At 41.9% G+C, this 22,288-nt stretch overlaps 1 protein-coding gene across 1 annotated transcript in view; it reads right to left on the reverse strand.

Annotated features, from left to right (window-relative positions):
* The window catches only part of aass (aminoadipate-semialdehyde synthase), an 86,948-nt gene that overhangs the window by 54,279 nt on the left and 10,381 nt on the right, over positions 1 to 22,288 (reverse strand). Inside the window, exons 3-10 of the mRNA XM_078568375.1 lie at positions 16,855 to 16,939; positions 16,689 to 16,756; positions 14,386 to 14,532; positions 11,429 to 11,507; positions 10,137 to 10,264; positions 6,921 to 7,069; positions 5,427 to 5,549; positions 3,158 to 3,269 (exon numbers count right to left, since the gene is read on the reverse strand). Coding sequence (XP_078424501.1) covers positions 3,158 to 3,269; positions 5,427 to 5,549; positions 6,921 to 7,069; positions 10,137 to 10,264; positions 11,429 to 11,507; positions 14,386 to 14,532; positions 16,689 to 16,756; positions 16,855 to 16,939 — 891 coding nt within the window. The remainder of the gene's footprint in view (positions 1 to 3,157; positions 3,270 to 5,426; positions 5,550 to 6,920; positions 7,070 to 10,136; positions 10,265 to 11,428; positions 11,508 to 14,385; positions 14,533 to 16,688; positions 16,757 to 16,854; positions 16,940 to 22,288) is intronic.

Genomic DNA, 22,288 nt, shown 5'->3' on the forward strand with positions numbered 1-22,288 from the left:
AAGAAACAAAAGATGAGTCTAGAGGAAATGTAAATATGGCTCACAGAATCACCACTAACAATTGCCATCCAAAATTAAATGGGGTCAAAGGTTATGATCCAAAATTGTTGAACGCAATGTTTATCCCAGAAGGCGGTAAAGCACCTAATCAAAAGATGAGATTCTGTTCCTTGAGCTCACGCTGAGCTGCATTGGGACATTGTAGGAACTGAGGGCAGAGAAATCAGAGTGGGTGTGGCACAGATAATTAAACTGGCAGGTGACTGGCAGCTGAGGGCCATGCTTGTGAGCTGAATGACTGTGTTCCACGAAACAAATCACCCAACTTGTGACCACCACTAAACTCATCTTCCCCCTGCCCCCACCTCCTTTGTGTTTCAGGCTTCTGAAGTGAACATTCTGTAACACTCTGGACTTCTCCTCAATCACCCATAACAACTCAACTCCTCCCTTTCCCAGCACCTTACCATGCAAGTGCAGGAAATCCAACACCTGTCCCTTTACTTCCTGTCTTCTCATTGTCCAAGTCCCTGAATCCTCCTCTTAGGTGAAACAGCGATTTACTTATACTTCATTCAATTTAGAATATTGTATTTGTGTGCCAGCTATGGCTCAGTTAGCAGCACTCGCCCTCAGATTCACAAGGTCTGGATTCAAGACCCACTCCAGGGCTTGAGCACAAAAATCAAGGCTGACACTCCAGTGCAGTACTGAGGGAGTGCTGCACTGTCAGAGGTGCCTTCTTTCTGATGAGATGTTAAACCAAGACCCCATCTGGCTGCTTGAGTGGATGTAAAAGTTCCCATGGCACTATTCTGAAGACGAGCAGGGGAGTTATCCCTAGTGTCCTGGCTAATATTTATCCCCAATCAACAACACAAAAACAGATTCCTTGGCCATTATCATATTGCAATTAGTGAGGTTTTGCTGTGTGCAAATTGGCTGTTGTGTTTCCCACAATACAACAGTGACAAATGTACTTCATTGACTTTAAAACATATCGAGACACCTGGTGCTCATGAAAAGTCATAAATGCAAGCCCTATTTGCTTTGTGCTCACGATGCAATCTCCTCCACACTGGGGTGAATGGGTGACCACTTTGCGGAACAACTTTTTCAGTACGCAAGAGTGACCCTGAGCTTCCAGTCGCCTGTCATTCCCACTTTGGCCTCTCTGTCCTTGGCCTCCTGCAGTGTTCCGATGAAGCTCAGCGCGAGCTTGAGAAACAGCACCTCATATTTCCATTAGGCACTTTACAGCCTTCCAGAAGCACCACTGAATTTGATAATTTCAGATCTGACCCCTTTTTTTTTATTATTTTGGACAGCAACTGTTGTTGGTGATTCTGTTTTCCCATTTACATCTCCTCCAGGCACATCTTTTGTTTCTCTTCTTGTCCCATTACAACCTCTTTTTGTCTTTAGCTATCATCCCCTTTGTCATTTAATCTCTCCTCTTTCATAATGTAGGCAAAAACAAAAGTGGTGCCACCTCTTATTTTCTCAATCAGGTAGATCACCATAGCTCAAAACGAAGGACAACCAACTGGTGACCCCCTAGGAAGCAACAGTCCCCACCACATTTTTGAACAGTTAACTTTAAATAAGTGTCAACCAATCACAAATGAAATGAAGTTAATCACCCTCCCCCTTTACAACTATAAATCAACTGTGTGATTTATTCAAGTTAATCTGTTTTATGCTACACTGGTAGCAAATAGCAAGAATACTGGAGCGAAGTGCATGAAGGCTCTAAGCTCTCTGTGATTGAGTATGTTCCTTGCTTGGAAGAATGTGAAAAAAAGTGAGACTGGATAAAGATAGTGATGCACTATCCAAAAAAGTGGGTCATAGAATGCTGAATGGCAGATACTGTGTCATCCATCTGGGTCACTTCAGACTTTATATTAAGAGGCTGGTTGGCATCTTTTGGTCCAAGATTTCCACAAAAACAACCTCCTTTTGCCTAGAAGTACAATTTGCTGGCATATTCAGTTTCCAGCAACTATTTGGAGGACAACAACTGTGGACAACGGCAAGCGCAATTGTGCTGGCTGTGGATAGACTGTTAGTCTCCAATTCTCATAGGGAGTTGTTAGAAATGTCAGGTTCTATAAACAGTTATATTTTAAACTGTCTGGTGAATACCAGATAGAATGAAGTTGGGGGTCTAGAAGATAGCTAATTAGCATTTCTACCTGGATACAAGGTATCCATTTGATTCACATTGCCATGAAGATGAGCTTTGGAAAGGGAAAAGTCCATAGAAAACTACTGTAGTATCAGGTTACAGGGCTTCTAAGATATCCCTGAAACTTTCAAGTTACAAGTCACACTGCAGCCATCTGATAGAGAGACAGAGAGAACATAAGATACAGACATCCAATCCTGCACCTTAAGCAGCAAAAATGCTGACTCTATTGGCAGAACGTGGGTAGGAACTCATGATTAGATTGAAGGGAACAAATTTGTTGGGATTTAAAGGCGGCTAGAAGATTTACCTAGCTTGGGCTAGAGGAAAGGAATCTCCAGTGTAACCCTCGCAGTGAAAGTCAGTTTTGGGATTAGAAGTTACCAGGCGGAAAAAGGAAGCAAGCCATCCAGAGCTAAGAATAATTTTAGACTGGTTCCTGGAGAATGAAGTGTCCACTTCATTTGTATAAGAGTAGCAGGAGATTTTCGGTGGTGCTGGAAGTTAAATAGGGAATTTCCTATCTGTAATTTACAGTATAAGCTGCTGACAAAATAGTATTTAGTCTATATTGCTATTGGTTTGTTTGTTGCAGTAAAAGTCTGAAAACTTGCAATCTTGTCATGTGATCCTTTCAGTTGGCCACTGGAAATTCAAATATCTTTTTAAAAGTTGTGGGGCTATACAGAGGTCGTAACAATCATATTGTCTTGTTTACATCAAAATAGTTACAATCAAAAGTATTTTCGAACTGCCAAGGAATATCCTGGTGTATCAGCAATGTATTGGATACATATCTTTAGTAAGACCTTTCCAAACGCTTAAGTGACCCAAGACCAGGGTGGTTAAAACTCATGCCTGACAACAAAGACAGGAAAAGCAATGGGGGTGGGGGGGTGGGGGAAATCAAACAATACCATTAGTTAAATCGTTTGCAGATCCCATCCTTACCACTATGCATCTTACCATCGCCCATAAATATGGACAAAGCTGATCTCCAAAATATTCAGTAGCCTCTATTGGGAGCTGTGCAGGTAGGTTGTCAATTGAACACATCAAGATCCCACTGCCTTCTAAGCTGCAAGTACAGAAAATTATATACACTGCGGTAAAGCTACATTTACTGTGAGGGAATATCTTGCTTTAAAAGGAGTGTCTGCATTTCAGAGCTGATTTTCCAAAGACACATTTTGATGTGGCATTTGCACAGAAACACATGCTGCCCCCAACCCGACAGCATAAATCTGGAAATAACAGGCTCACGGCATCATTTTTCATCCACTAACTTCAAATTAATGGATGCTGTGTTCCCCTGGCTTTTGTCATCCCATCTCTGGCTGTGCCTTCAGTGCCTCAACTCTAAGCTCTGGAATTCTCTCCCTAAACCTTTCTGCCACTCCAGCACTCTCTCTCTCTCCTCTTTTAAGATGATCATTAAAACCTACCCCTTTGACCAAGCTTTGACCTTACTTGAGGAAGGATGTAGTTGCACTGGAGGTGGTTCAGAAGAGGTTCACTAGATTGATTCCAGAGATGTGGGGCTTGTCTTATGAGGAGAGATTGAGCAGTTTAGGCCTATACTCACCATAGTTTAGAAGGATGAGAGGAGATCTAATGGAGGTATAAGGTTCTAAAAGGGGATAGACAAAGTAGACGTGGAGCGGATGTTTCCCCATGTGGGGCATTCTAGAATGAGAGGCCATAGTTTTAGGCTAAGGGGTGGTAGATTTAAATCAGAGATTAGGAGGGATTACTTTTCTCAAAGGGTCGTGAATCTGTGGAATTCACTACCCCAGAGTGCAGTGGATGCCGGGACGCTGAATAAATTTAAGGAGGAGATAGCAGATTTTTAATTAGTAATGCATTGAAAGGTTATGGGGAGAGGGCGGGAAATTGGAGTTGAGGCCGAAATGAGATCAGCCATGATCGTATTGAATGGTGGAGCAGGCTCGAGGGGCTGAATTGCCTACTCCTGATCCTAGTTCTTATGTTCTTATGTTCTGGTCACCTGTCCTAAGGTCCCCTTTGGCTCGTGTCAATTTTGTTGTCTGATTATGTTTCCTGTGATGTGCCTTTGCAGGTTTTACAACATAAAAGATGCTACAGAAATGCAAGTTGTATTTACTGTTGACTGTACTTATTGTATCACACACCAAATGAATACTGTAAGTTCTTGTACGTATAATATGCAGTCCCACTTGTTGTCATTAAGCTATTAATGTATATATTATTGGAAAATATTTTTCTTTTAAAGTAGAGGTTTAGTCTGTGGGTGTGTCTTAATTGGATTAAAACCAGCTAGTCTGGGTGTTTTGATGTGTACAAGTTTTGATATGTGAGACAGATAGTGTGCATTTGCATTTTTTTTGAATAGAGCATTCAAGAAGTTGGGTGGAAACTACCACCTAGCTAGCAGATACCAAGCAATATGTTTATATTACTAATAAAATTGGTACTATGAAAGAGGTTTTATTGTAAAAGGTGGAGTTCAAAGAGGCTGGTGATACAATGAGAATTTACATTCAATGACCGGTGCTAGGTATAACTGCAACAGTTTTGTGTGTGCAGGGCAGAGGCAATGTGAGATCAAAAGCAGCTGTAAGCCTCCAACTGTCTCCACAGGAACCAAAGTGAAAAGAACCTCATTTTGAACTCGTAAGGTGAAAATGCTTTGCCTGGTGTCTGGTTAAGTCTATGAGTTGCTGTTGCCTTAATGGAGATTAGTTTGGGAATTTGTTGAAAGTTATGATAGTAGCAATTTGAAGCCATGTGTATATATTATAACCTGTGTAAATTAATAAAATGTTTCATTTAGTTTAATGTAAAACCTCGAGAACTGGTGGTCTGATTCCTGAATTTATCGGTGTCAATGTGTAGGTCGTGCGCAGGCCTCTGAGTCAGAAAGCTGTGGTTTAAGTCCATTCCAGAGACTTGAGCACAAAAATCTAGGCTGGCAATCCAATGCAGTGCTGAGGGAGTGCTGCACTGTCGGAGATGCTGTTTCTTGGATAAGATGTTGAACCGAGGGCCTGTCAATCTCCTCAGATGGTGTAAAAGATCGCATTTTAAAGGAAGAGCAAGGGGTTACCCTGGGTGTACTGGACAATATTTCTCCCTCAATCAACAGAACAAAAACTTCATTATCACAATACTGTTTGCAGGAGTAGCAAATTGTGCTTGATGCTGCATCAAGCTCCTGCATGCAATCTAGTACAATGATTGTAGTGAATCCTACCTGTCATGAATAACTTGTTGTTCTGCATCATACATACAAAATGGCATGTCAATGGATGTGCATTCAGTCATAAACTCAATGGAACCACCAGTGTCAGCAGAAATGTCACAGATTGCCAAAAATCTAGAAGAGAGGCACAACACAACACCTCATATTATATAATACTCATATACAAGCTAAGGACAAAAAGAGAATGTGCATTTTTGTGGAGTTGCTGCATAGTTTTATTACATGGTACACACAGAATAAGTCAGCATTTTGAGGCCGCTTGTACAGTTAAGAACTACATGCTTTTGGGATCAGAGTTATTTGGCAGCATCTCTTGGGTTAAAATGAGCCAGAGATTTCAACAGTTCTGACTTTGGAAAAAAGGGGTCTCAATGAGTCGGACTACTGTTTTGGTGGCCCAATCAAACAGAAGAAAATCCTTAATGGATTATGACCACAGTCCATTTAGTTCCATTCATCCCCTCCCCTCCCCTCCCCTCCCCTCCCCTCTCCTCCCCTCTCCTCTCCTCACCACCCTGAGGAGTTGGGGAGTTTGGGCAGGCTGTCTGGGTTGTATAGGCCTCCAGGAAAGGATTAAACCATCATCCTGCACCTGGCAGTGACTTGTTGCTAGGGTGGAGTGGAAAGGGAGGAGCTTGTCCTCTTGGTGGGCCCAATAGGTACAGATATTTAGTCTGCAAGATTTTTTGAGTCTCCTAGCCTTCTCTACGACCTTCAGACAATCACCAATGCCCAGGGAAGAGTGGAATTAGTAGTGTGTGGCTCTCAATGATGTGATGGTCATGCACTCTGATGGTAGTTGTTAGGGAGTGGATAGTATTGAACTCTCACCTCATAGAATTGTAAATGAATACAATCACTGTGGCCTACAAATTACTGTTTGCCTAATCAGCTTATGACTTCTTGGCCCTTTAGCTACTATTTAAATGCAAACATTGGGTAAAATAAATGAATTAATGCCTGTTAAAACTGGCAACAGAGGAATATGTTAAAAATATGTATGCTCATGTCAAAGTCCTCAAAATATCTCCATTTCCTATCACTACACCAGGTGCGTCAAAATCTTTGTCTCTGTGGATTGCATAGATATGTACCATAGAGGCTTTCATTTTAAATTCTGGTTCCCGGTAAATGCTCAGACCAACATGAATCGAAGATGGAGGGGACAACACTATGGTAGGACGATTCTTTGAACCCATGCTCTTTTGAAATGTGTCTCCCCACAGAAGTGCATTATTAGTGAATTTGCTGGTAAATGTATAAACTACACCACATAATGGAATATCTTCAGGAGACTAAGAAATAAGACACAAGAAACAGAAGCAGGGTTAGGCCATATGGCCCCTCAAGCCTGTTCCCCTTAACACTGTACCAAGAAAATGGGAACCCTTGCATATTTTTCATGGAAAGTGACCTGATAACTTATTTTCATAATGAGTTGTTAAGTATGTAATTGCTTTAACCATTGACCTATAATAAACCTACCTGTGTGGTAATTGTGGACAACCGTCACTAGTTGGGTCAAAACTTTTGGCCGATGCCAGCAAATTCTGAGCATCCGATCGTATAAGTAAACGAGGAGTATCTGGATCCCAATAAATACCATTCACCAAACAAGTGGTATATGGGGCAATCTGAAAAACAGTGTGGACATTTTAGCATCTACAAAAGCTTAAAGCTATCCCAGTTTAAAGCAGTTTAGCTGCCAAGATACACTCAACAAGTTGCATCCCCACACTTTCAGAGAAGCACAAACTTAGGGGTGATTTGTTCAAGGGTAATAAAATGATGGTGGGATTAGATTTTGTTTGTGCAGGCAATTTAATTCAACTAATTAGTTTAGGAGAGACCAGGGAGTCACAATCTTGAGTTATGTAAAGGCAGACTAAGTTCAATTATTCGTTTCCTAGAGAATAGTCAATCTGTTGAACAAGCTTCTGGCTCACTTAGTGAATACTGATTCACTGAATTCCTTCAAATGCGAGCTAGGCCTGTTTCTAGCTGGGTTGGAGATCATTTCTTGACTGACTGGTAGGTATCCTGTAATATAAATTAGTACCAGAGTCATCTCCCAGACTAGCTTACATAGCTTGAGGAATCTTCAATTTTTTTCCCCAACTGGCCTATATTTTTGTCATTTTTACCAATGCAAAATATGCATTTAGGTAGGGTGGAGACTCCAAAACATCACAATTTTGTGGAACAGGCTGGATTAGGTCTTTTACCTTCCCTCATTTTTTTGCATGTTCATATATTTTGTACATTAAAGTCTAAATGAAAAAATAATAAATAAAATCAGTCAGAGAGCAGTGTCAGAATTTCTCTAGCTAGGTGCAAAGGGTGGATTTAGCTATGCTGGATGTTGACCTTGCAGGCACACTTGACATCTGATAATAACCTTGCAAACAGATGAACCAAAGAGTTAAAAATGCAATGCAAGTGAATCACTGTGCCAGATTGGTAGAACAACTTCCAAAATGTGGGTTTCAGTTCCTCGTTGGACATGGGGCAGCTCAACTGAACTTTGACTGGGAAATAAATTGTTCTGTTGACCAGATCATCACCCAAAATTGATAGGAAATACACAATGGTATCAGCAGGACAGCTGGCTATCAAAAGCCTTCAATAGGCATTAGTGTTATCACCATCCAATAAAAATAAAGGCCCTGTGAACGTGCAGGTTGTGATTCCAGTGGTTACAATGGGATTGCGTCCATTGGTGCCACCCTGCTGGAGTTTGTGTGGTCAGTAGAAGGGCACTTCACTGGCACAGACATATATCTTTTCCCATTCAGTTGGAAAAAAGTCCAGCCATCGCAGGGTCTGGGGGCGGACAGTTGCGCAGCAACACACCCATCTCCCCACCCTGCCAAGGTCCCTCTGTATGAGGCTGATCCTAAATTTTAAAATAAGTTCCCAAGCTCAAGAATCCAGGCCACTCTCCTGGCAAGGACTGCCTTTGTTGAGTCCCAGTTCTGTCCTTCTGGAGAACAGTGCACGCAACTTCACTTTGTGTACCAGCCCCAGTCCTACCATGGGTAACGAGAGAGCTGGGAAGTTGGACCTCCCAGTTTAAGGGTCCTTTGAGCTGGTTCCAACCTCCAACATCACATCGTGATGACATTTGCTTCAAAAAGGGCAGGCGGAAGTTCTGGCCCTTACCAGACCACCAGTAACTTACAGAACAGCAGCTGACACTTGACACAACCAGGATCTCACCACCTTAAAAGGTAATAATCTCTGCATTGTTCAATTCTCTAACAATTCTCTAAATCTGTTTGACTCAATTGGCATAGGGTCAAACAGGTTTAGGGAATTAAACAAGTGGCTCAAAAAACAGTGTGGGAAGAAGGGATTTTGATGCATGGGGCATCGGCATCAGTACTCAAGAAAGAGGGAGCTGTGCCATTGGGATGGACTCCACTTAAACTGGGCTGGGATCAGTGTCCTGGTGAATCATATAAAAAGGGCTTTTGGTAAGGCTTTAAGCCAGAAGTGGGGAGGTGGTCAGTTGAAAGGTAAGCTGTGGGGACGACACAGAGGCTGCAAAGTAATATGGACAAATTAAGTGAGTGAGCAACAAGGCGGCAGATGGAATATATGTGGGGAAGTCTGAGTTATTCACTGCGGTACTAAGAATAGAAATCAGAATATTTTTTAAAAGGCGTGAAAGTTCTAAATGTTGATGTTCAGAGAAACTTGGGTGTGCTTGTACAAGAAACACAGAAAGTTAGCATGCAGGTACAGAAAGCAATTAAGAAAGCAAGTGGCATGCTGACCTTTGTTGCAAGGGGATTCAAGTACAAGAATAAGGAATTCTACAGGGCCTTGATGAGACCACATCTGGATTACTGTGTTTGTCATCTCCATTTTTAAGGTAGGATATATTTGCATTGGAGGCAGTACAGTGAAGGGACACTAGGTTAGTTCCTGAGATGAGAGGGTTGTCCAATGATGAGAGGCTGAATAAATTGGGTCTATATTCTCTGGTGTTTAGAAGAATGAGAGGCGATCTCATTGAAATATACTAGATTCTGACGGGGTTTGACAGGGTTGGCAATCAGAAGTTGTTTCCCTTGCCTGGGGTATCTCGAACATGGGGCACCAACTCAGGATTAGAGGCTGATCATTTAGGACTGAAATGAGGAGAAATTTATTCACTCAGAGGGTTGAAAAATTTTGGAATTTTCTACCACAGAAAGTTGTGGATGCTCCATCATTTACTATATTTAAGGCTGAGATAGACAAAGTTTTGTTCTTTCAGTGACTCAAGGAATTTGGGGAGCAGGCAGGAGAGTGGGGTTCAGGCAGAAGGTCAACCATGATCATATTGAATGGTGGGGCAGGCTCAACGGGACATATAGTCTACTCCTGTTCCTATTTCTTATATTCTAGAGGTTCGTTAGGACTCTGGCAAAATCACCAAGTCACTGCAAGGCTGACGCAATGCTGAACAGTATTAGCTCCCAGATGTGGACTAACAACATGTAGGAGGGGTTTTTCTCATTGCTGATCTTCAAAATTGGATTTAGTTTGGGCCTGGCAATGACTGACTATAAAAATGGCCCTGTGAGAACACTAAGCTTAGTCATCTAGAGAAATTCTGCCCTTCAAATCAATCTTTACTCAAGTGGCAGGATAAATTTTTATGTTCCACAGGGTTTATATTTTATACAAAACAAGTGCATGATGGTCTCTTACATCGGTGCTGAAGCGCGAGGTATATAATTGAGGATGATGTTGATATTCTACAGGGTCATATTTCCCATCACTCTTTCTAACAACATGGTGATGACGGCTGAGAACGGTGCAGTAAACCTTACTTCGATCTGTGCAATGAAAGATAGGCAGTTAGTTCCAAATTGTGAAGAGCTGACAATACTTTAGTTCTTGTCACTTGTAATGAAGAACAGTGAAATTGGAACATTTTTATTCCCTCCCTTCCCCAGTTGTCCTTTTTGTTAGTGATTGCACATCCCATCCCAGAGCACCAACCATTTCATGCCCAGGATGGGGACAGCATCCTTTCCATTTTTTATCATCTGCTGATGAGAATTTTCAACTAGCAGAGGCCTGATCTGCTCAGGAACTGTATGCACAATTGTATATCTTGCCCTGTGTAATGTTACTAATCATACCTGATTGTACTGCACCCGTCACCAGCCCTTTTCATTTGTACAAGCCAGTTATGCTGAGGTTTAATATTCATTTGACCAATTCTATTTAGGTACAACAAAACTATCTCTGAACCTTACTTCAAATAATCAAGCTCAAATATAACTTATTGTAATTTTTCTAAGAGAAAAACAAGTAAACAAAAGATTAATTTCTTTTAACAAGTCTAAACAGGTATTCCTCTCAATAAATGAACAATAGTTTGTTTGCTAAATGGTATATCGGAAAACAATCACCACTTATACAGTAATTACCCTGCTCATCCATTGATGTGTAATGTAGTTTTGTTGTTATGTAAAAAGTGTAGGCTAAATGAAGCAACACAGCAGAGGTTTCTGAGCCAGGTAATTGCGAGGCCGCTCTCCTCGGACAGCTCCAGACAATCTTGAGCATCATCCTGGTTGCAAAAGCCACAACCGGTGCAAAGGAAACTTTTTAGAAGTCTGTGTTTGCTGGAAGGACAAATCAACTAATGTGCAGACAACGCAGGGAGGTGGTAGGTGCAACGAGAGACCAGTCTGCCAGCACTATTCTAAGAAAGGGCCATTTGCTCTAGCCACTGCCTTCAGATTAAAGGTAGGTAGTGCTGCACTGGGCTGTCAAGTTCAGACACACACGCACAGCGTTTGCACTCCCGAGTTTAGAAAAACACAGCGCTCACACTCTCCCCGAGTTCAGGCAATGCACAGCGCAAAGACACACACGTTTTGAGCACAATGAAGAGTAGCCAGTGAACATGACAATGCACTAATACAAAATATTCATTATATCCGATCACTCTAAATACATGGAATGAAGCAATCTTAACTATTAAATACCTCCAGACTGGAAAACACCCTGCAGCTCATGTGGTTCAACAAATTCACAAGGAAGTTCAGTAAATATTTCTTGTGCTCCCTGGAAAGGCAACAGCAGTTATCACAAAGAATGTTTCGTTTCTTCTTCCGCGAAATACGTTCAGACCAGCAAACTTTTGCAGCAAGTTCTTAGTCTTATATAGCATCTATAATGTTCAAATAGTTAGCCACCAAAGTTAAAATCAAAACTCGGAGGAATGAAACACAAGAGGATCCAAAAATTGCAATGACTTTCAAGAAACACCACTGGAGCAATATGCGCTAAAATTTGTAGAAAAGCAGCACTTTCTAGTAAAACGCAACACAAAGTTAACTTTGTTACGTAATTAACTTAAACACAAAACTGTTGGGAACCCAAATCTTCAGCTCATACACTGAAATGTACAGCTCCTTCAAGATTCGAATCATGGAATGGTTACAGCACACAGGGAGGCGATCTGGCCCATTGAGCCTGTACATAGCTCTCTTGCAAGAGGAATATAGCTAGCCCAGTCCCCTGCTCTTTCATAAGAATATAAGGACATAAGAACATAAGAACTAGGAGCAGGAGTAGGCAATTCAGGCCCTCGAGCCTGCCCCACCTTTCAGTATGATCATAGCTGATCTCATTTCGACCTCAACTCCAATTTCCCGCCCTCTCCCCATAACCTTTCAACTCATTTCTCTCCAGCCCTGCAATTGTTTCTCCTTCAGGTTCTTATCCAATTCCCTCATCTCATCCCCACCCCCACTTGATATCCCCAGCTCCTCTTCCCCCCAACTAATTTCCTCAGGCTGGATTTTACGGCTGAATTCGGTGGGGTGTGGTGGGACAGAGCGGCTGATCCCTCTGCACAAACATAAAATGCGGTGTGATAACATCGGGTCAGCAACCTGACATCATCATGCCAGCCTCCGATATTATGGAAGGCGACAGGTGCAGACATCAGAAATCCGTCGACATTTTTAAATAACCAATTAACAAAATATTGAGCTTGTTAAACACCCAATTGTCTGCAATTTCTTGTTGCCCACTTCATCTTTCAGGCATCACATGGGAAAATATTTGGGATGCTTCATTGCAGCTATGAGGAGACAGTACAAGGGCAGAAGAAAGGGCCTCCTACAGGACCATGGCTGCATGTAGCAGCAGAGTATGCTGCTGAAGGTGGCAGCATTTGCATGTTTTTTGACTTCAGTCATTCATTGTTTTAGTCTGAGGTAAGAAGTAAGAAGAGGTTGAGAGGGCAGGAGGCCTTTAATTTTGTATCCACGACAGACTTCCTGTTCATGGCATAACCCCCCTCCCACATGCCGTCTCGGCCTAGAGGTTCGGTTGGATGCAGAGCCCCTCTTCGCACCTCTAATTGTCAGTGTTCCCACTGGCGGCCACTAATTGGCCGTATGGCGCTCGATTGGCTGAGATGAGACTGGGTCGAGTGCGAGCGGACCACTCACTTTCCGTCCCACTCCCCACCGAAAACTGTAAAATCCAGCCCATCACCTCCTCTCCATCCCCACCTAATTGAAAATAATGCATTTGGGAAATGTCCAACCTCCCCCTCAGTTGATCCCAAATTAAAATGATAGTTACTAGAAACAGTGTGTAATAGGGAGCATTTCAGCACGAGTGTTACTTCATGGTGTGGTCTTTCAGTCTGTATACAGACTGAGTTCCAGATGTAGAAAAAGTTCTCAATTAGTTAGAAATTATTACTTCAGAATAAAAGAGGGGAAGTCAGAGCAAACGTGTGCTCGTTAAAACACTGTATATTTAACACTGCACATTCATTGATAGGGGAAAATGAAACCTATCCGTAAATCGGCAATGACAGATGTGTTTCTTTTGTTGTTAACCCAATGCACAAACAACTGGCTGGCAGGAGTAAACTGACATTCAAAATTGGTCGCTTCATCAAAGCTCTGAAATAATGACTGACACTTTAGACTTCTAAAGTCAGGAAGCTTTCAACATTAGTTGAATCTACGCCTGTTGGCAATGATTTGGAAGACAACTGCAACTTCAATTAAACAGAATAAATACTGGACAGGCATTTGTGTGACATGATATTGGAACATAGGAATTGCTAGACATCTAGTTCACCTTCTTCCATCCCGGTAGTCACATAATACAACAATAATGGAGTTGTTGCCTAATCATAGCAATTATTTTCCATCAATTAGTCTACAACTGACCCAGAGGTGAGGAAAACCCAGTGATGGAGAGCTTTGAGGACCATAGATCCCCAGTCAACCATTCCTCCCAAGCATGCTACACTTAGCATGTGATTTTTCAAGGTATTCATATACTGTATCCCAAAAGGTTATTTTCAGAAAGAAATCTAATTTCCATTTGAATGAATAAATATTAACTGTTTCTGCTATCTCCCAAAGGAGTCTATTCCATAGACTGACTGTTCATTAACTGAAATAATGTTACCACAGGTTTGTTCTGAATTTAGCCCCTTTTCAAACACAGGGCATATCCTTTACTTCTAATGTCCTAGATTAGATGAAGCAGCTTGATAATGATGTGCTAAATCCTCAAAAAACAGGTAGCAAGATTTCACCCAGTTCTGTTATGAAAAAAAATACATTTCCACTTTGAGGGACAATCCCACATCTCAAAATCACTATTTAGCTATTCATTAATATGCATGTCTTTCCCTTCTCTGAATTTATTAACTCCCACCATAAACAACCAATATTTGAAAGAATATTAGAAAGGCATTAAAAGTAATCAGTTAGCACTATCATTGAAATTGTGGAGGAAGCTGACAGGAGACAACTGAGCATTCATACCTGACATTGCACCCAAGTTGTAGCTCTCAAAGGAAACTAGGCAGATTTGGACATTTCTGTGAGTGTCTGGTCTCTACGACGTTACCAAGTTTATTACAAGCATTCCCCTGGAACTTAATAAAATGCATGTGGCCTACCTTGGAGACATTACCAGTGCCTGTGAACACAAACGTAACTGGTCCAATGGACTTTGGCATCAAACCTAAGGAGATCTCATAACCGCAGTCCCGCACAGCTTGCACCGCCTGGGCACTGTTTCTGTAATTGTGGGCCATGCCAATATGCTGAAAACAGAAAGCATTGACTGAATACAGCAACACCCATTAACACAGCAGCTTACCAGTTAGCTCCAACTCAGAGCCATTTGCTCCATGACTAGATTCACTGGAGGAGCTTCCTAAAATACCAACTTCCTTGAAGCCTCCTCTCCCCAACCCCATTCCCCACCACCCCGCCCCCCACTCCACACTCATAAAACAGGGGTTCCATCATACCTCCACCAAAGGTACAGTGACAGAAGCACTGACAAAATTGCAACCACACAAAAACTTGCTCAGTGACTTTAAAAGATATTTTACTTCTCAAATATTTATCATGGATCCATATTATTAGATGGGCGGATGGGAGGTTTGGCCTATTGGTGAAAGGTTTGAAAATTTCTGTGCCAGAATCTGACCATCAAACATCCAAGTACTTGAAAGTGAAGCTAAGAAAAAAAGGGGGTGAACTCAAAAATAACACAGTCTGTGGTAACACTGAAAATGGATACAATGCTAATAACCACCCAAGGCATTGAAAACAAAATTGTAGACTTTGAATGAGGTGAATGGCTCTGTTGCTCAAGGTAGCAAGTCCCAGACTCTACCTCCAGGCTGCTTGAACGAGCACATCTCAGCCAGGATGAATCGCATCTAGCCTCAGTGTCGCAGGGTTGGCGGGTCCTGATAACAACTCAGCAATCCCTACTGGAACTGATAGGCTTGAATATCAGGAGAAAGTACGATTTGGGCTCAGGCATAACACTCGACTGGTGAACAGCTTACTGAAACCATTATCTAGAGAAACATGAACAGGCCTTGGGCAAAGTAGCAGACAGAGCAACTGACATATCTAACCCCCAGCAAGGAAAACATCATCTTCAAAGAGAGGGTAGAGGGAAAAGGAACTGGGAAAGTATTGATGCAAAAAAGGATTATTTAAATCATAAGATTATAAAATTATAGGATCATAAGAAAGAGGGGCAGGAGCCATTTGGCTCCTCGAGCCTGCTCCACGATTCAATAAGATCATTGCTGATCTAACTATGGCCTTAACTCCATTTTGCTGTCTGTCACCAATAACCCTTAATTCCGTTGTCAATCAAAAATCTGTCTAACTCAGCCTTGAATATATTCAATGACCCAGCCTCCACCAATCTCGGGGAAGAGAATTCCACAGTCTAATGACCCTCTGGGAGAAGAAATTTCTTAAATGGGAGGCCCCTTATTTTTAAACTGTGCCCCCAAATTCTAAATTCCCCCATGGGAGCAAACATCCTCTGATCTACTCTGCCTCGCCCCTCAGGATCTTATATGTTTCAATGAGATCGCCTCTCATTCTTCTCAACTCCAATGAGTTTAGGCCCAACCTGCTGGACATTTCCTCAAAAGACAACCCCATCATCCCAGGAATCAGCCTAGTGAACCTTCTCTGAACTATTTCCAATATATAAGTAATGTCTTTCCTTTAGGTAAGAAGACCAAAACTGTACATAGTACACCAGGTGCAATCTCACAAATGCCCTGTACAGTTGTAGTAAGACTTCCCTACCGTTATACTCCTTCCCCCTTACAATAAAAGCCAACATTCCATTTGCCTTCCTAATTGCTTGGTGTACCTGCATGCTAACAACCTGCAGTTCCTCTCCATTTAAACAATATTCTATTTTTCTATTCTTCCTCCCAAAGTGGACAACCTCATGCATTCCCACATTGTACTCCATCTGCCACATTTTGGCCAACTCACTTAACCTATCTAGAGCCCTTTTCAAACTCTTTGTATTTTCCTCACAACTTGCTTTCCTGCGTATCTTCATATCATCAGCAAATTTGGCTACACACCATCAGTCCTCCATCCAAGCCATTAATAAATATCGTAAGTAGTTGAGGCCCCAGCGCTGATCCTACAGCACACCATTAGTTACAATTTACCAATCTGCAAATGACCCATTCATTCTGTCTCTCGGATTCCTGTTAGTTAACCAATCCTCTACCTATGCTAATATATCATCCCCAATACCATGAGCTCTTTTCTTCTAGACTATCCTTTCCTGTGGTACCTTTTCGAATGCCTTTTGCAAATCCAAATACACATCTACTACTCCCCCTTTATCTACCCTACATGTTACATCCTCAACAAACCCAGGAGCACACAAAAGGCTGGAAAAACAGGGGACTCTTACCATGAAAGGAGTGTGGTGGCCAAGGGCGAGGAAGCGCAGTCCCAAACCATGTAAGATGTTGATCATTCCTGTTACAAACAGCAGAAAGAAACAATTAGAAAGTACTAGTCAGGTCATGATGGTTTTGTTGCAAATGGAAAAAGTTACAATTAGGGAAAAAAAGTACCTGCTACCCCAGCCCACTGGCCAAATGCCACAACTCTTGTCCCTTTGCTATTGACCATTTTTTCATAATCAATGAGGCGAATTTCCTGTAAGTTAAAGTGCAACAAAAAGCAATATAAGCATGGTTCTTTAGGAGTACAGCTCCCTATATCATATTTCTATTGATGCAGTGATTAAACAGAGCTAGCGATGCAAAAGTATCAACTTGCACTAAGGGCCCAGATTTTTGCCATGATAGAGAGGCTCTCCACCATGGCAAAAATAGTGGAAGTAGCTAAAAATCCTAAGTCGGGCCCCCCCAAAAAGGCATTTCCTATTTTCGCAGTGGAGAGGCTGCAGTCGGGCTGGGGTCTGTGTGTGCTGGCCATTTAAATCATCAGCTACCTCAACTGAAGTAGGATTTTGGTAGGCGAGGGGTATGAAACCCAGCGTGTGCATATTAGACCAGGTAAGAGCTGCTCTGAACTTGGTGGATGCATTTGGATAGCCAGAGTACCCCTTTAGAGAAGTAAGGTGCCCTTTTGGATATGGTCCCAGGATACCATTGGGAGAGGTAAGGGCACCCTTTCGGATTGTTAAAAGTAAACATGATTGCATGTAAAAAGTGCATAAACTCATTGGTACTATCAAAGCTGTCAAAAAACTGTAAAGCTGTCAAAGAACTGCCAAGCTGTCAAAGAACTGCCAAAACTCTTTTAGGAACATAAGGACACAAGTAGGCCATTCAGCCCATTGAGCCTGCTCCACCATTCAACACGATCATGGCTTATTATCCACTTCAATGCCTTTTTCCCACACTTTCCCCATATTCTTTTATGCCATTGACAGATTTCTAAATACCAATCTCTATTTTAAACATACTCAATATCTTAGCTTCCGCAGCCTTCTGGGGTAGTAAATTCCAAAGAATTTTGAGCTGTCAAAACTCTTTGGGACTGTCAAAGCTCAATGGAACTGACAAAGCTGTCAATGAATTTAACTCTGTGGGGCTATAAATTAAAACAAAAACAGTCTGGAGTTCAAAAAATAATCAGTGCTTGATATTTCGTTCTGTCTGTTGACATAAACCTGAGGGTTATCATTATAGGATTTGTTCTGCAATGTCGGATTTTACAAACTAACATTATCACAGTGGGGCGCCTGTTCAGTGAGCAATTTGACTGACAGTTCCAAGTGGTTATAGAATAGAAATATTTGTTTTTATACGAGATGAGCTGAAGGAATTTCTATGTACTGAATGTTTTTTTAAATCAGAGAGCATTTTTTGTTTAAAATAGTGATGTCATCAACAGACACATAACTTTATTATATGTCAGCATAAAGTTCTGAGATTTGCCATGGTGGATACTCAGTGAGTTGCAACAAGGGGATAAGGGCAAAGAGTGATGGGTGGGGGTAATGGGTTGGCATGAGTTGGCACAGGGCCTATAAAGGGTGGGTATAGGGGCATGTGTTGGCATAGGTTGGCATGGATGGGGCATGGGTAGTATGTGGGGGGTGAGGGGTGAGGTCTGGAGGGTTGCTTTTTGTTTTAATCATTTTTTTATTGAATTCAACAAAGTGCTGGAGCACACAGGCAGGCCTTCCATCCAGCCCGCCTTCGCACCTGGCAGGGGCAGTGGGCCCAACTTCTAATCCAGCCCGCCTCCGGAACGAAAATTGGAAATGCAGGTGGCCATTTTTAAAGGTTGGGTTCACAGATCCGGGAATTCTCCCATTTCTGCATCTGATCTGGGAGCGAAAATCTGGGCCAAGGTCTAAGTAAAATAGAATTTCCAATGTACTTAATTATCCAGGGTTTATCCACAAAATCAGGAAGATCTTCCCTAAAAAAGACAAAGGGGTGTTAACCTCAGCTTCACACTGCAATGCTGCACTATAGTAATGGCTCAAAAACAGGGAAAACATTGACAACATTAAAATATAAAGAGAAAACAGCAACTCACAGTAGGTTGATCAACATTTAAAATGGAAGCAGACATTTCTACATTTTTTACTTCAAATTCCCAACATTCACAGTTCTCTTTCCCCACCCCCACGAGGATATTGCATGTACAAGGTTACTCAATACATACATTTCCGCTGCAATATCTAAAATACACAATACTTACAGCGTAAAGTATATTTATATTACCCTGTTAACCGATCCCTTTTGTTTATGGTGGAGGGGATCGTGTTTATTTTGAAGAATTTTATTCAACGGTTATGTTCTTAAGTACCTGCCCTGTTCAGAGTTTTGTTTATTTAATGAAATCCCCCTAATAAAGATTTGATTTTACTTGTAAAAGGGATTATTGTACACATTGCACTGTTTTTAAATCTTTGCAATAGCATTAGTGTATTCCAATCTTTATCATATTTTATTATACCAAAAAGAACAACATGGACTCCTACATTCTGGGCTAAGCCCAGAATCTGCATCCTGTTGTGCACTGGCAATGCTGCTTCTCTTGACCAGACAGTCTGAAAATTGTACTCTTGCCTTCCATCACTGAAATGTATGGCAAAGCCCAGCTCGGACCAGTCAGATGTGTCTTGTTTTTTGTTTCAATGAAGCACACAGGCTAACTTTATTAATAACACATTTTCCAAACATATCTGCAGTAACTAAATTCCATCAAGACAGACTCCAACAGGAGCTATCTGACTTTCAACTCCCAGGTCAGATGACCCCCTATCTAGTACAGAGTATCATATAGTATCTAATACTGGAGTGCACTACCACAATCAACTACTATTTTGTTGGTATTTCCCTTTTTAAAAAAAACTTTTAGACAACTCAAGTACACAAAGTCTCTATTCTTTCTCACTCTGTTTTGATCAGTCTGTTTTGTCTTTTACTCATCTCTGTATCTCTGTGGATTTTTCACAATTCTTCCACTGGATGTTCTGAATGGCGACAGAGGTGATTTTGAAGGACAAGGGGCCATCTCCAGCTCTGTGTCAATATCACCACTTGGATAGTTTTCAGGACTCTCAGACCTTGTCTAGTTATCTGTCGCTTCACCGATGCATTCTGGTTTTTGATCTTCAGCTACACTTCCTGGTTCAGAGCGAGGTTGTGTTTCATTTGTTTTCCGTTAGAATTTCCGGTTTCTCCTGTACTGTTGTTCGTTTGGAGTCTGCACTATGTAAGACCTTGGTTCTCCTGTGATTCCTGTGACAACAGCAGGATTCCAGATCCCTTCATGCTGAATCCTTACTCTCTCTCCCATGTTCAGGTCAGGCAGAGATTGGGCACCTCGATCAAAGTACTGTTTCTGCTTCTGCTGTCACAGTTTGAACAGGTCCTGCACACTGCAGCTCACTGGCTGTGGAAATAACAGTTGGGGTGCAGTTGGAAGCTTGGTTCTTAGTCTTTCTCCCATCAGGAACTATGCTGGAGATGATCCAATGCCCTCTAATGGAGTACTCCTGAAATTCAGCAGAGCCAGGTAGGGGTCTCTTCCATCTGCCTTTCCCTTCTTTAACAGGATTGTAAGTTCCACCATTCTGTTGGATAATGGATATTTGGGACTTGACATAGTCTAGCAAAACTCTCAGTTCTGTGCAAATTTGCAAAACTCAGTGCCTGAGAATTGTGGACCGTTATGTGAGATGAGCAGTTCAGGTATGCCTTGGCGAGCAAAAATTGATTTTAAATAATTTGTTACAGTGATGATCTTACTATCATTTCTCAGCAGCACAGACTCAAAAAACTTTGTGTAATAATTTACTGTTAGTAGGTGCTCACTGTTGTCAAATGTGGACAAATCCACTCCAATTTTCTGCCAGGGCCTCTCTGGAGCACTGTGTGGTTGAAGTGGTTCTTTTTGTTGCAAGTTCCTGTACTTTTGGCACTTTGCACATGCATTTACCATTTCCCCGATTTGTGCTCCCATTCCAGGCCAATACAGTACATCTCGAGCTTTTCTCCTCGAGCATGTTTCTATGCCGAGGTGACTTTCATGTATGTTCTGCAACATTGCTTTCCTCAGTGTTGCAGGAATTATGATCTTTTCTCCCTTGATAAGTATTCCTTCTACTCCATGAAGTTCCTCACAAAAGTTCCAGTACTCTTGTACAGCAGAAGGGGCTCTGCTCCGACGTGTGGGCCAGCCAGTTTGCACAATCTGCTGCAGTTTTCTCATGGTGGCGTCATTCTTGGACTGTTCCCTGATCTCATCCAGTTTGGTTACAGCCACAAGTAAATTCTTTGTCAGCATGTGAAACATGTGCTTCCGTTTCTTTATCCTCTTCCTCCTTGATGGGTATGTATGCAAGTGACAGAGTGTCTGTATTTTATAATTTCCAATAACATTACAGACATTATTATATCTTCTTGACAATGCCATTGGTGCCTCATTTTGCAAGAAGACAGCTCTCAGGCCAGTCTTTGAAGTGTCCACTGAGATCTTGACTGGCTGACTGACATTGTAATACTTTAACACTGGTGCCTGGGTCAGTGTTCTCTTCAGACCGGTCAAAGCTTCCTGGTGACTTTGTTCCCAGTGCCATTCCACATCATTTTGTGGAAGTTCTCTGAGAGGTGCTGTCAGGTCTGACATGTTCAGAATGAATTTCCCAAGTTAGGTCACCATTCCAAAAACCTCTCAAAGTCTTTCTTACATTCTGGAGGTGGCATGTTCATGACTGCTTCAATTTTACTCAGCTCCGGCTTCAGTCCCTCATTTGTTAGCACGTGTCCCAAGTATTTGATTTTATGAAGAGCTATTTTGCACTTTCCCTCATCTACTTGAGGTTCCTTTCTCTAGCTCTAGCCAGCACCTACCTCAGTCTGTTCTTCTCGTGAGGCTCCCCAGACCAGCACATCGCCGATATGGATTTCCACACCCTCTAACCCTTCAAATAGCTGCTTCACTGTTCTGTGGAACACCTCCGGAGCTGAATTAATACCAAAAGATAAGCGTAAAAACCTGTATCGCCCATATGGTGTGTTGAAAGTACAGAGGTCGGAGCTGTGTTCATCCAGCTTGACCTGCCAGAAGCCTGAACTCGCATCCAAGACTGAATCATATTTAGCTTCAGCTAGCTTATACGTGATCTCTTCTACTGAGGGCAGCTGGTAATGCTGTCTTTGTACTGCCTAGTTTAGGTCTCTGAGATCCAGACAGACTCGCAGGTTCCCATCTGATTTTTCTACAATTACAATTGGATTATCCCACTTTTTCCATTCTTCAATTTTCTTGATGATGTGAAGTTTCTCCATCCTGTCCAACTCTGCTTTCAGTCAGTCTTCTCAGCATTACTGGTATTTTCCTGGGTGGGTGTATTTTGGGTGTCACAGTTTCGTCAATCTTGATGGTGTATTCTCCTTTTAGGCAACCAGTCCTCCGAAACACATCTCTATACTCGCTCAGGATGTCAGCAGTGGTGACAATCATTATTCTCTTGATTAGCTTCAGATTTCCACAAGCTTTGATTCCAAGAATGGG

The sequence above is a fragment of the Cetorhinus maximus genome, chromosome 22 (assembly GCF_964194155.1).
Source record: "Cetorhinus maximus chromosome 22, sCetMax3.hap1.1, whole genome shotgun sequence".
Taxonomy (NCBI): Eukaryota; Metazoa; Chordata; class Chondrichthyes; order Lamniformes; family Cetorhinidae; genus Cetorhinus; species Cetorhinus maximus.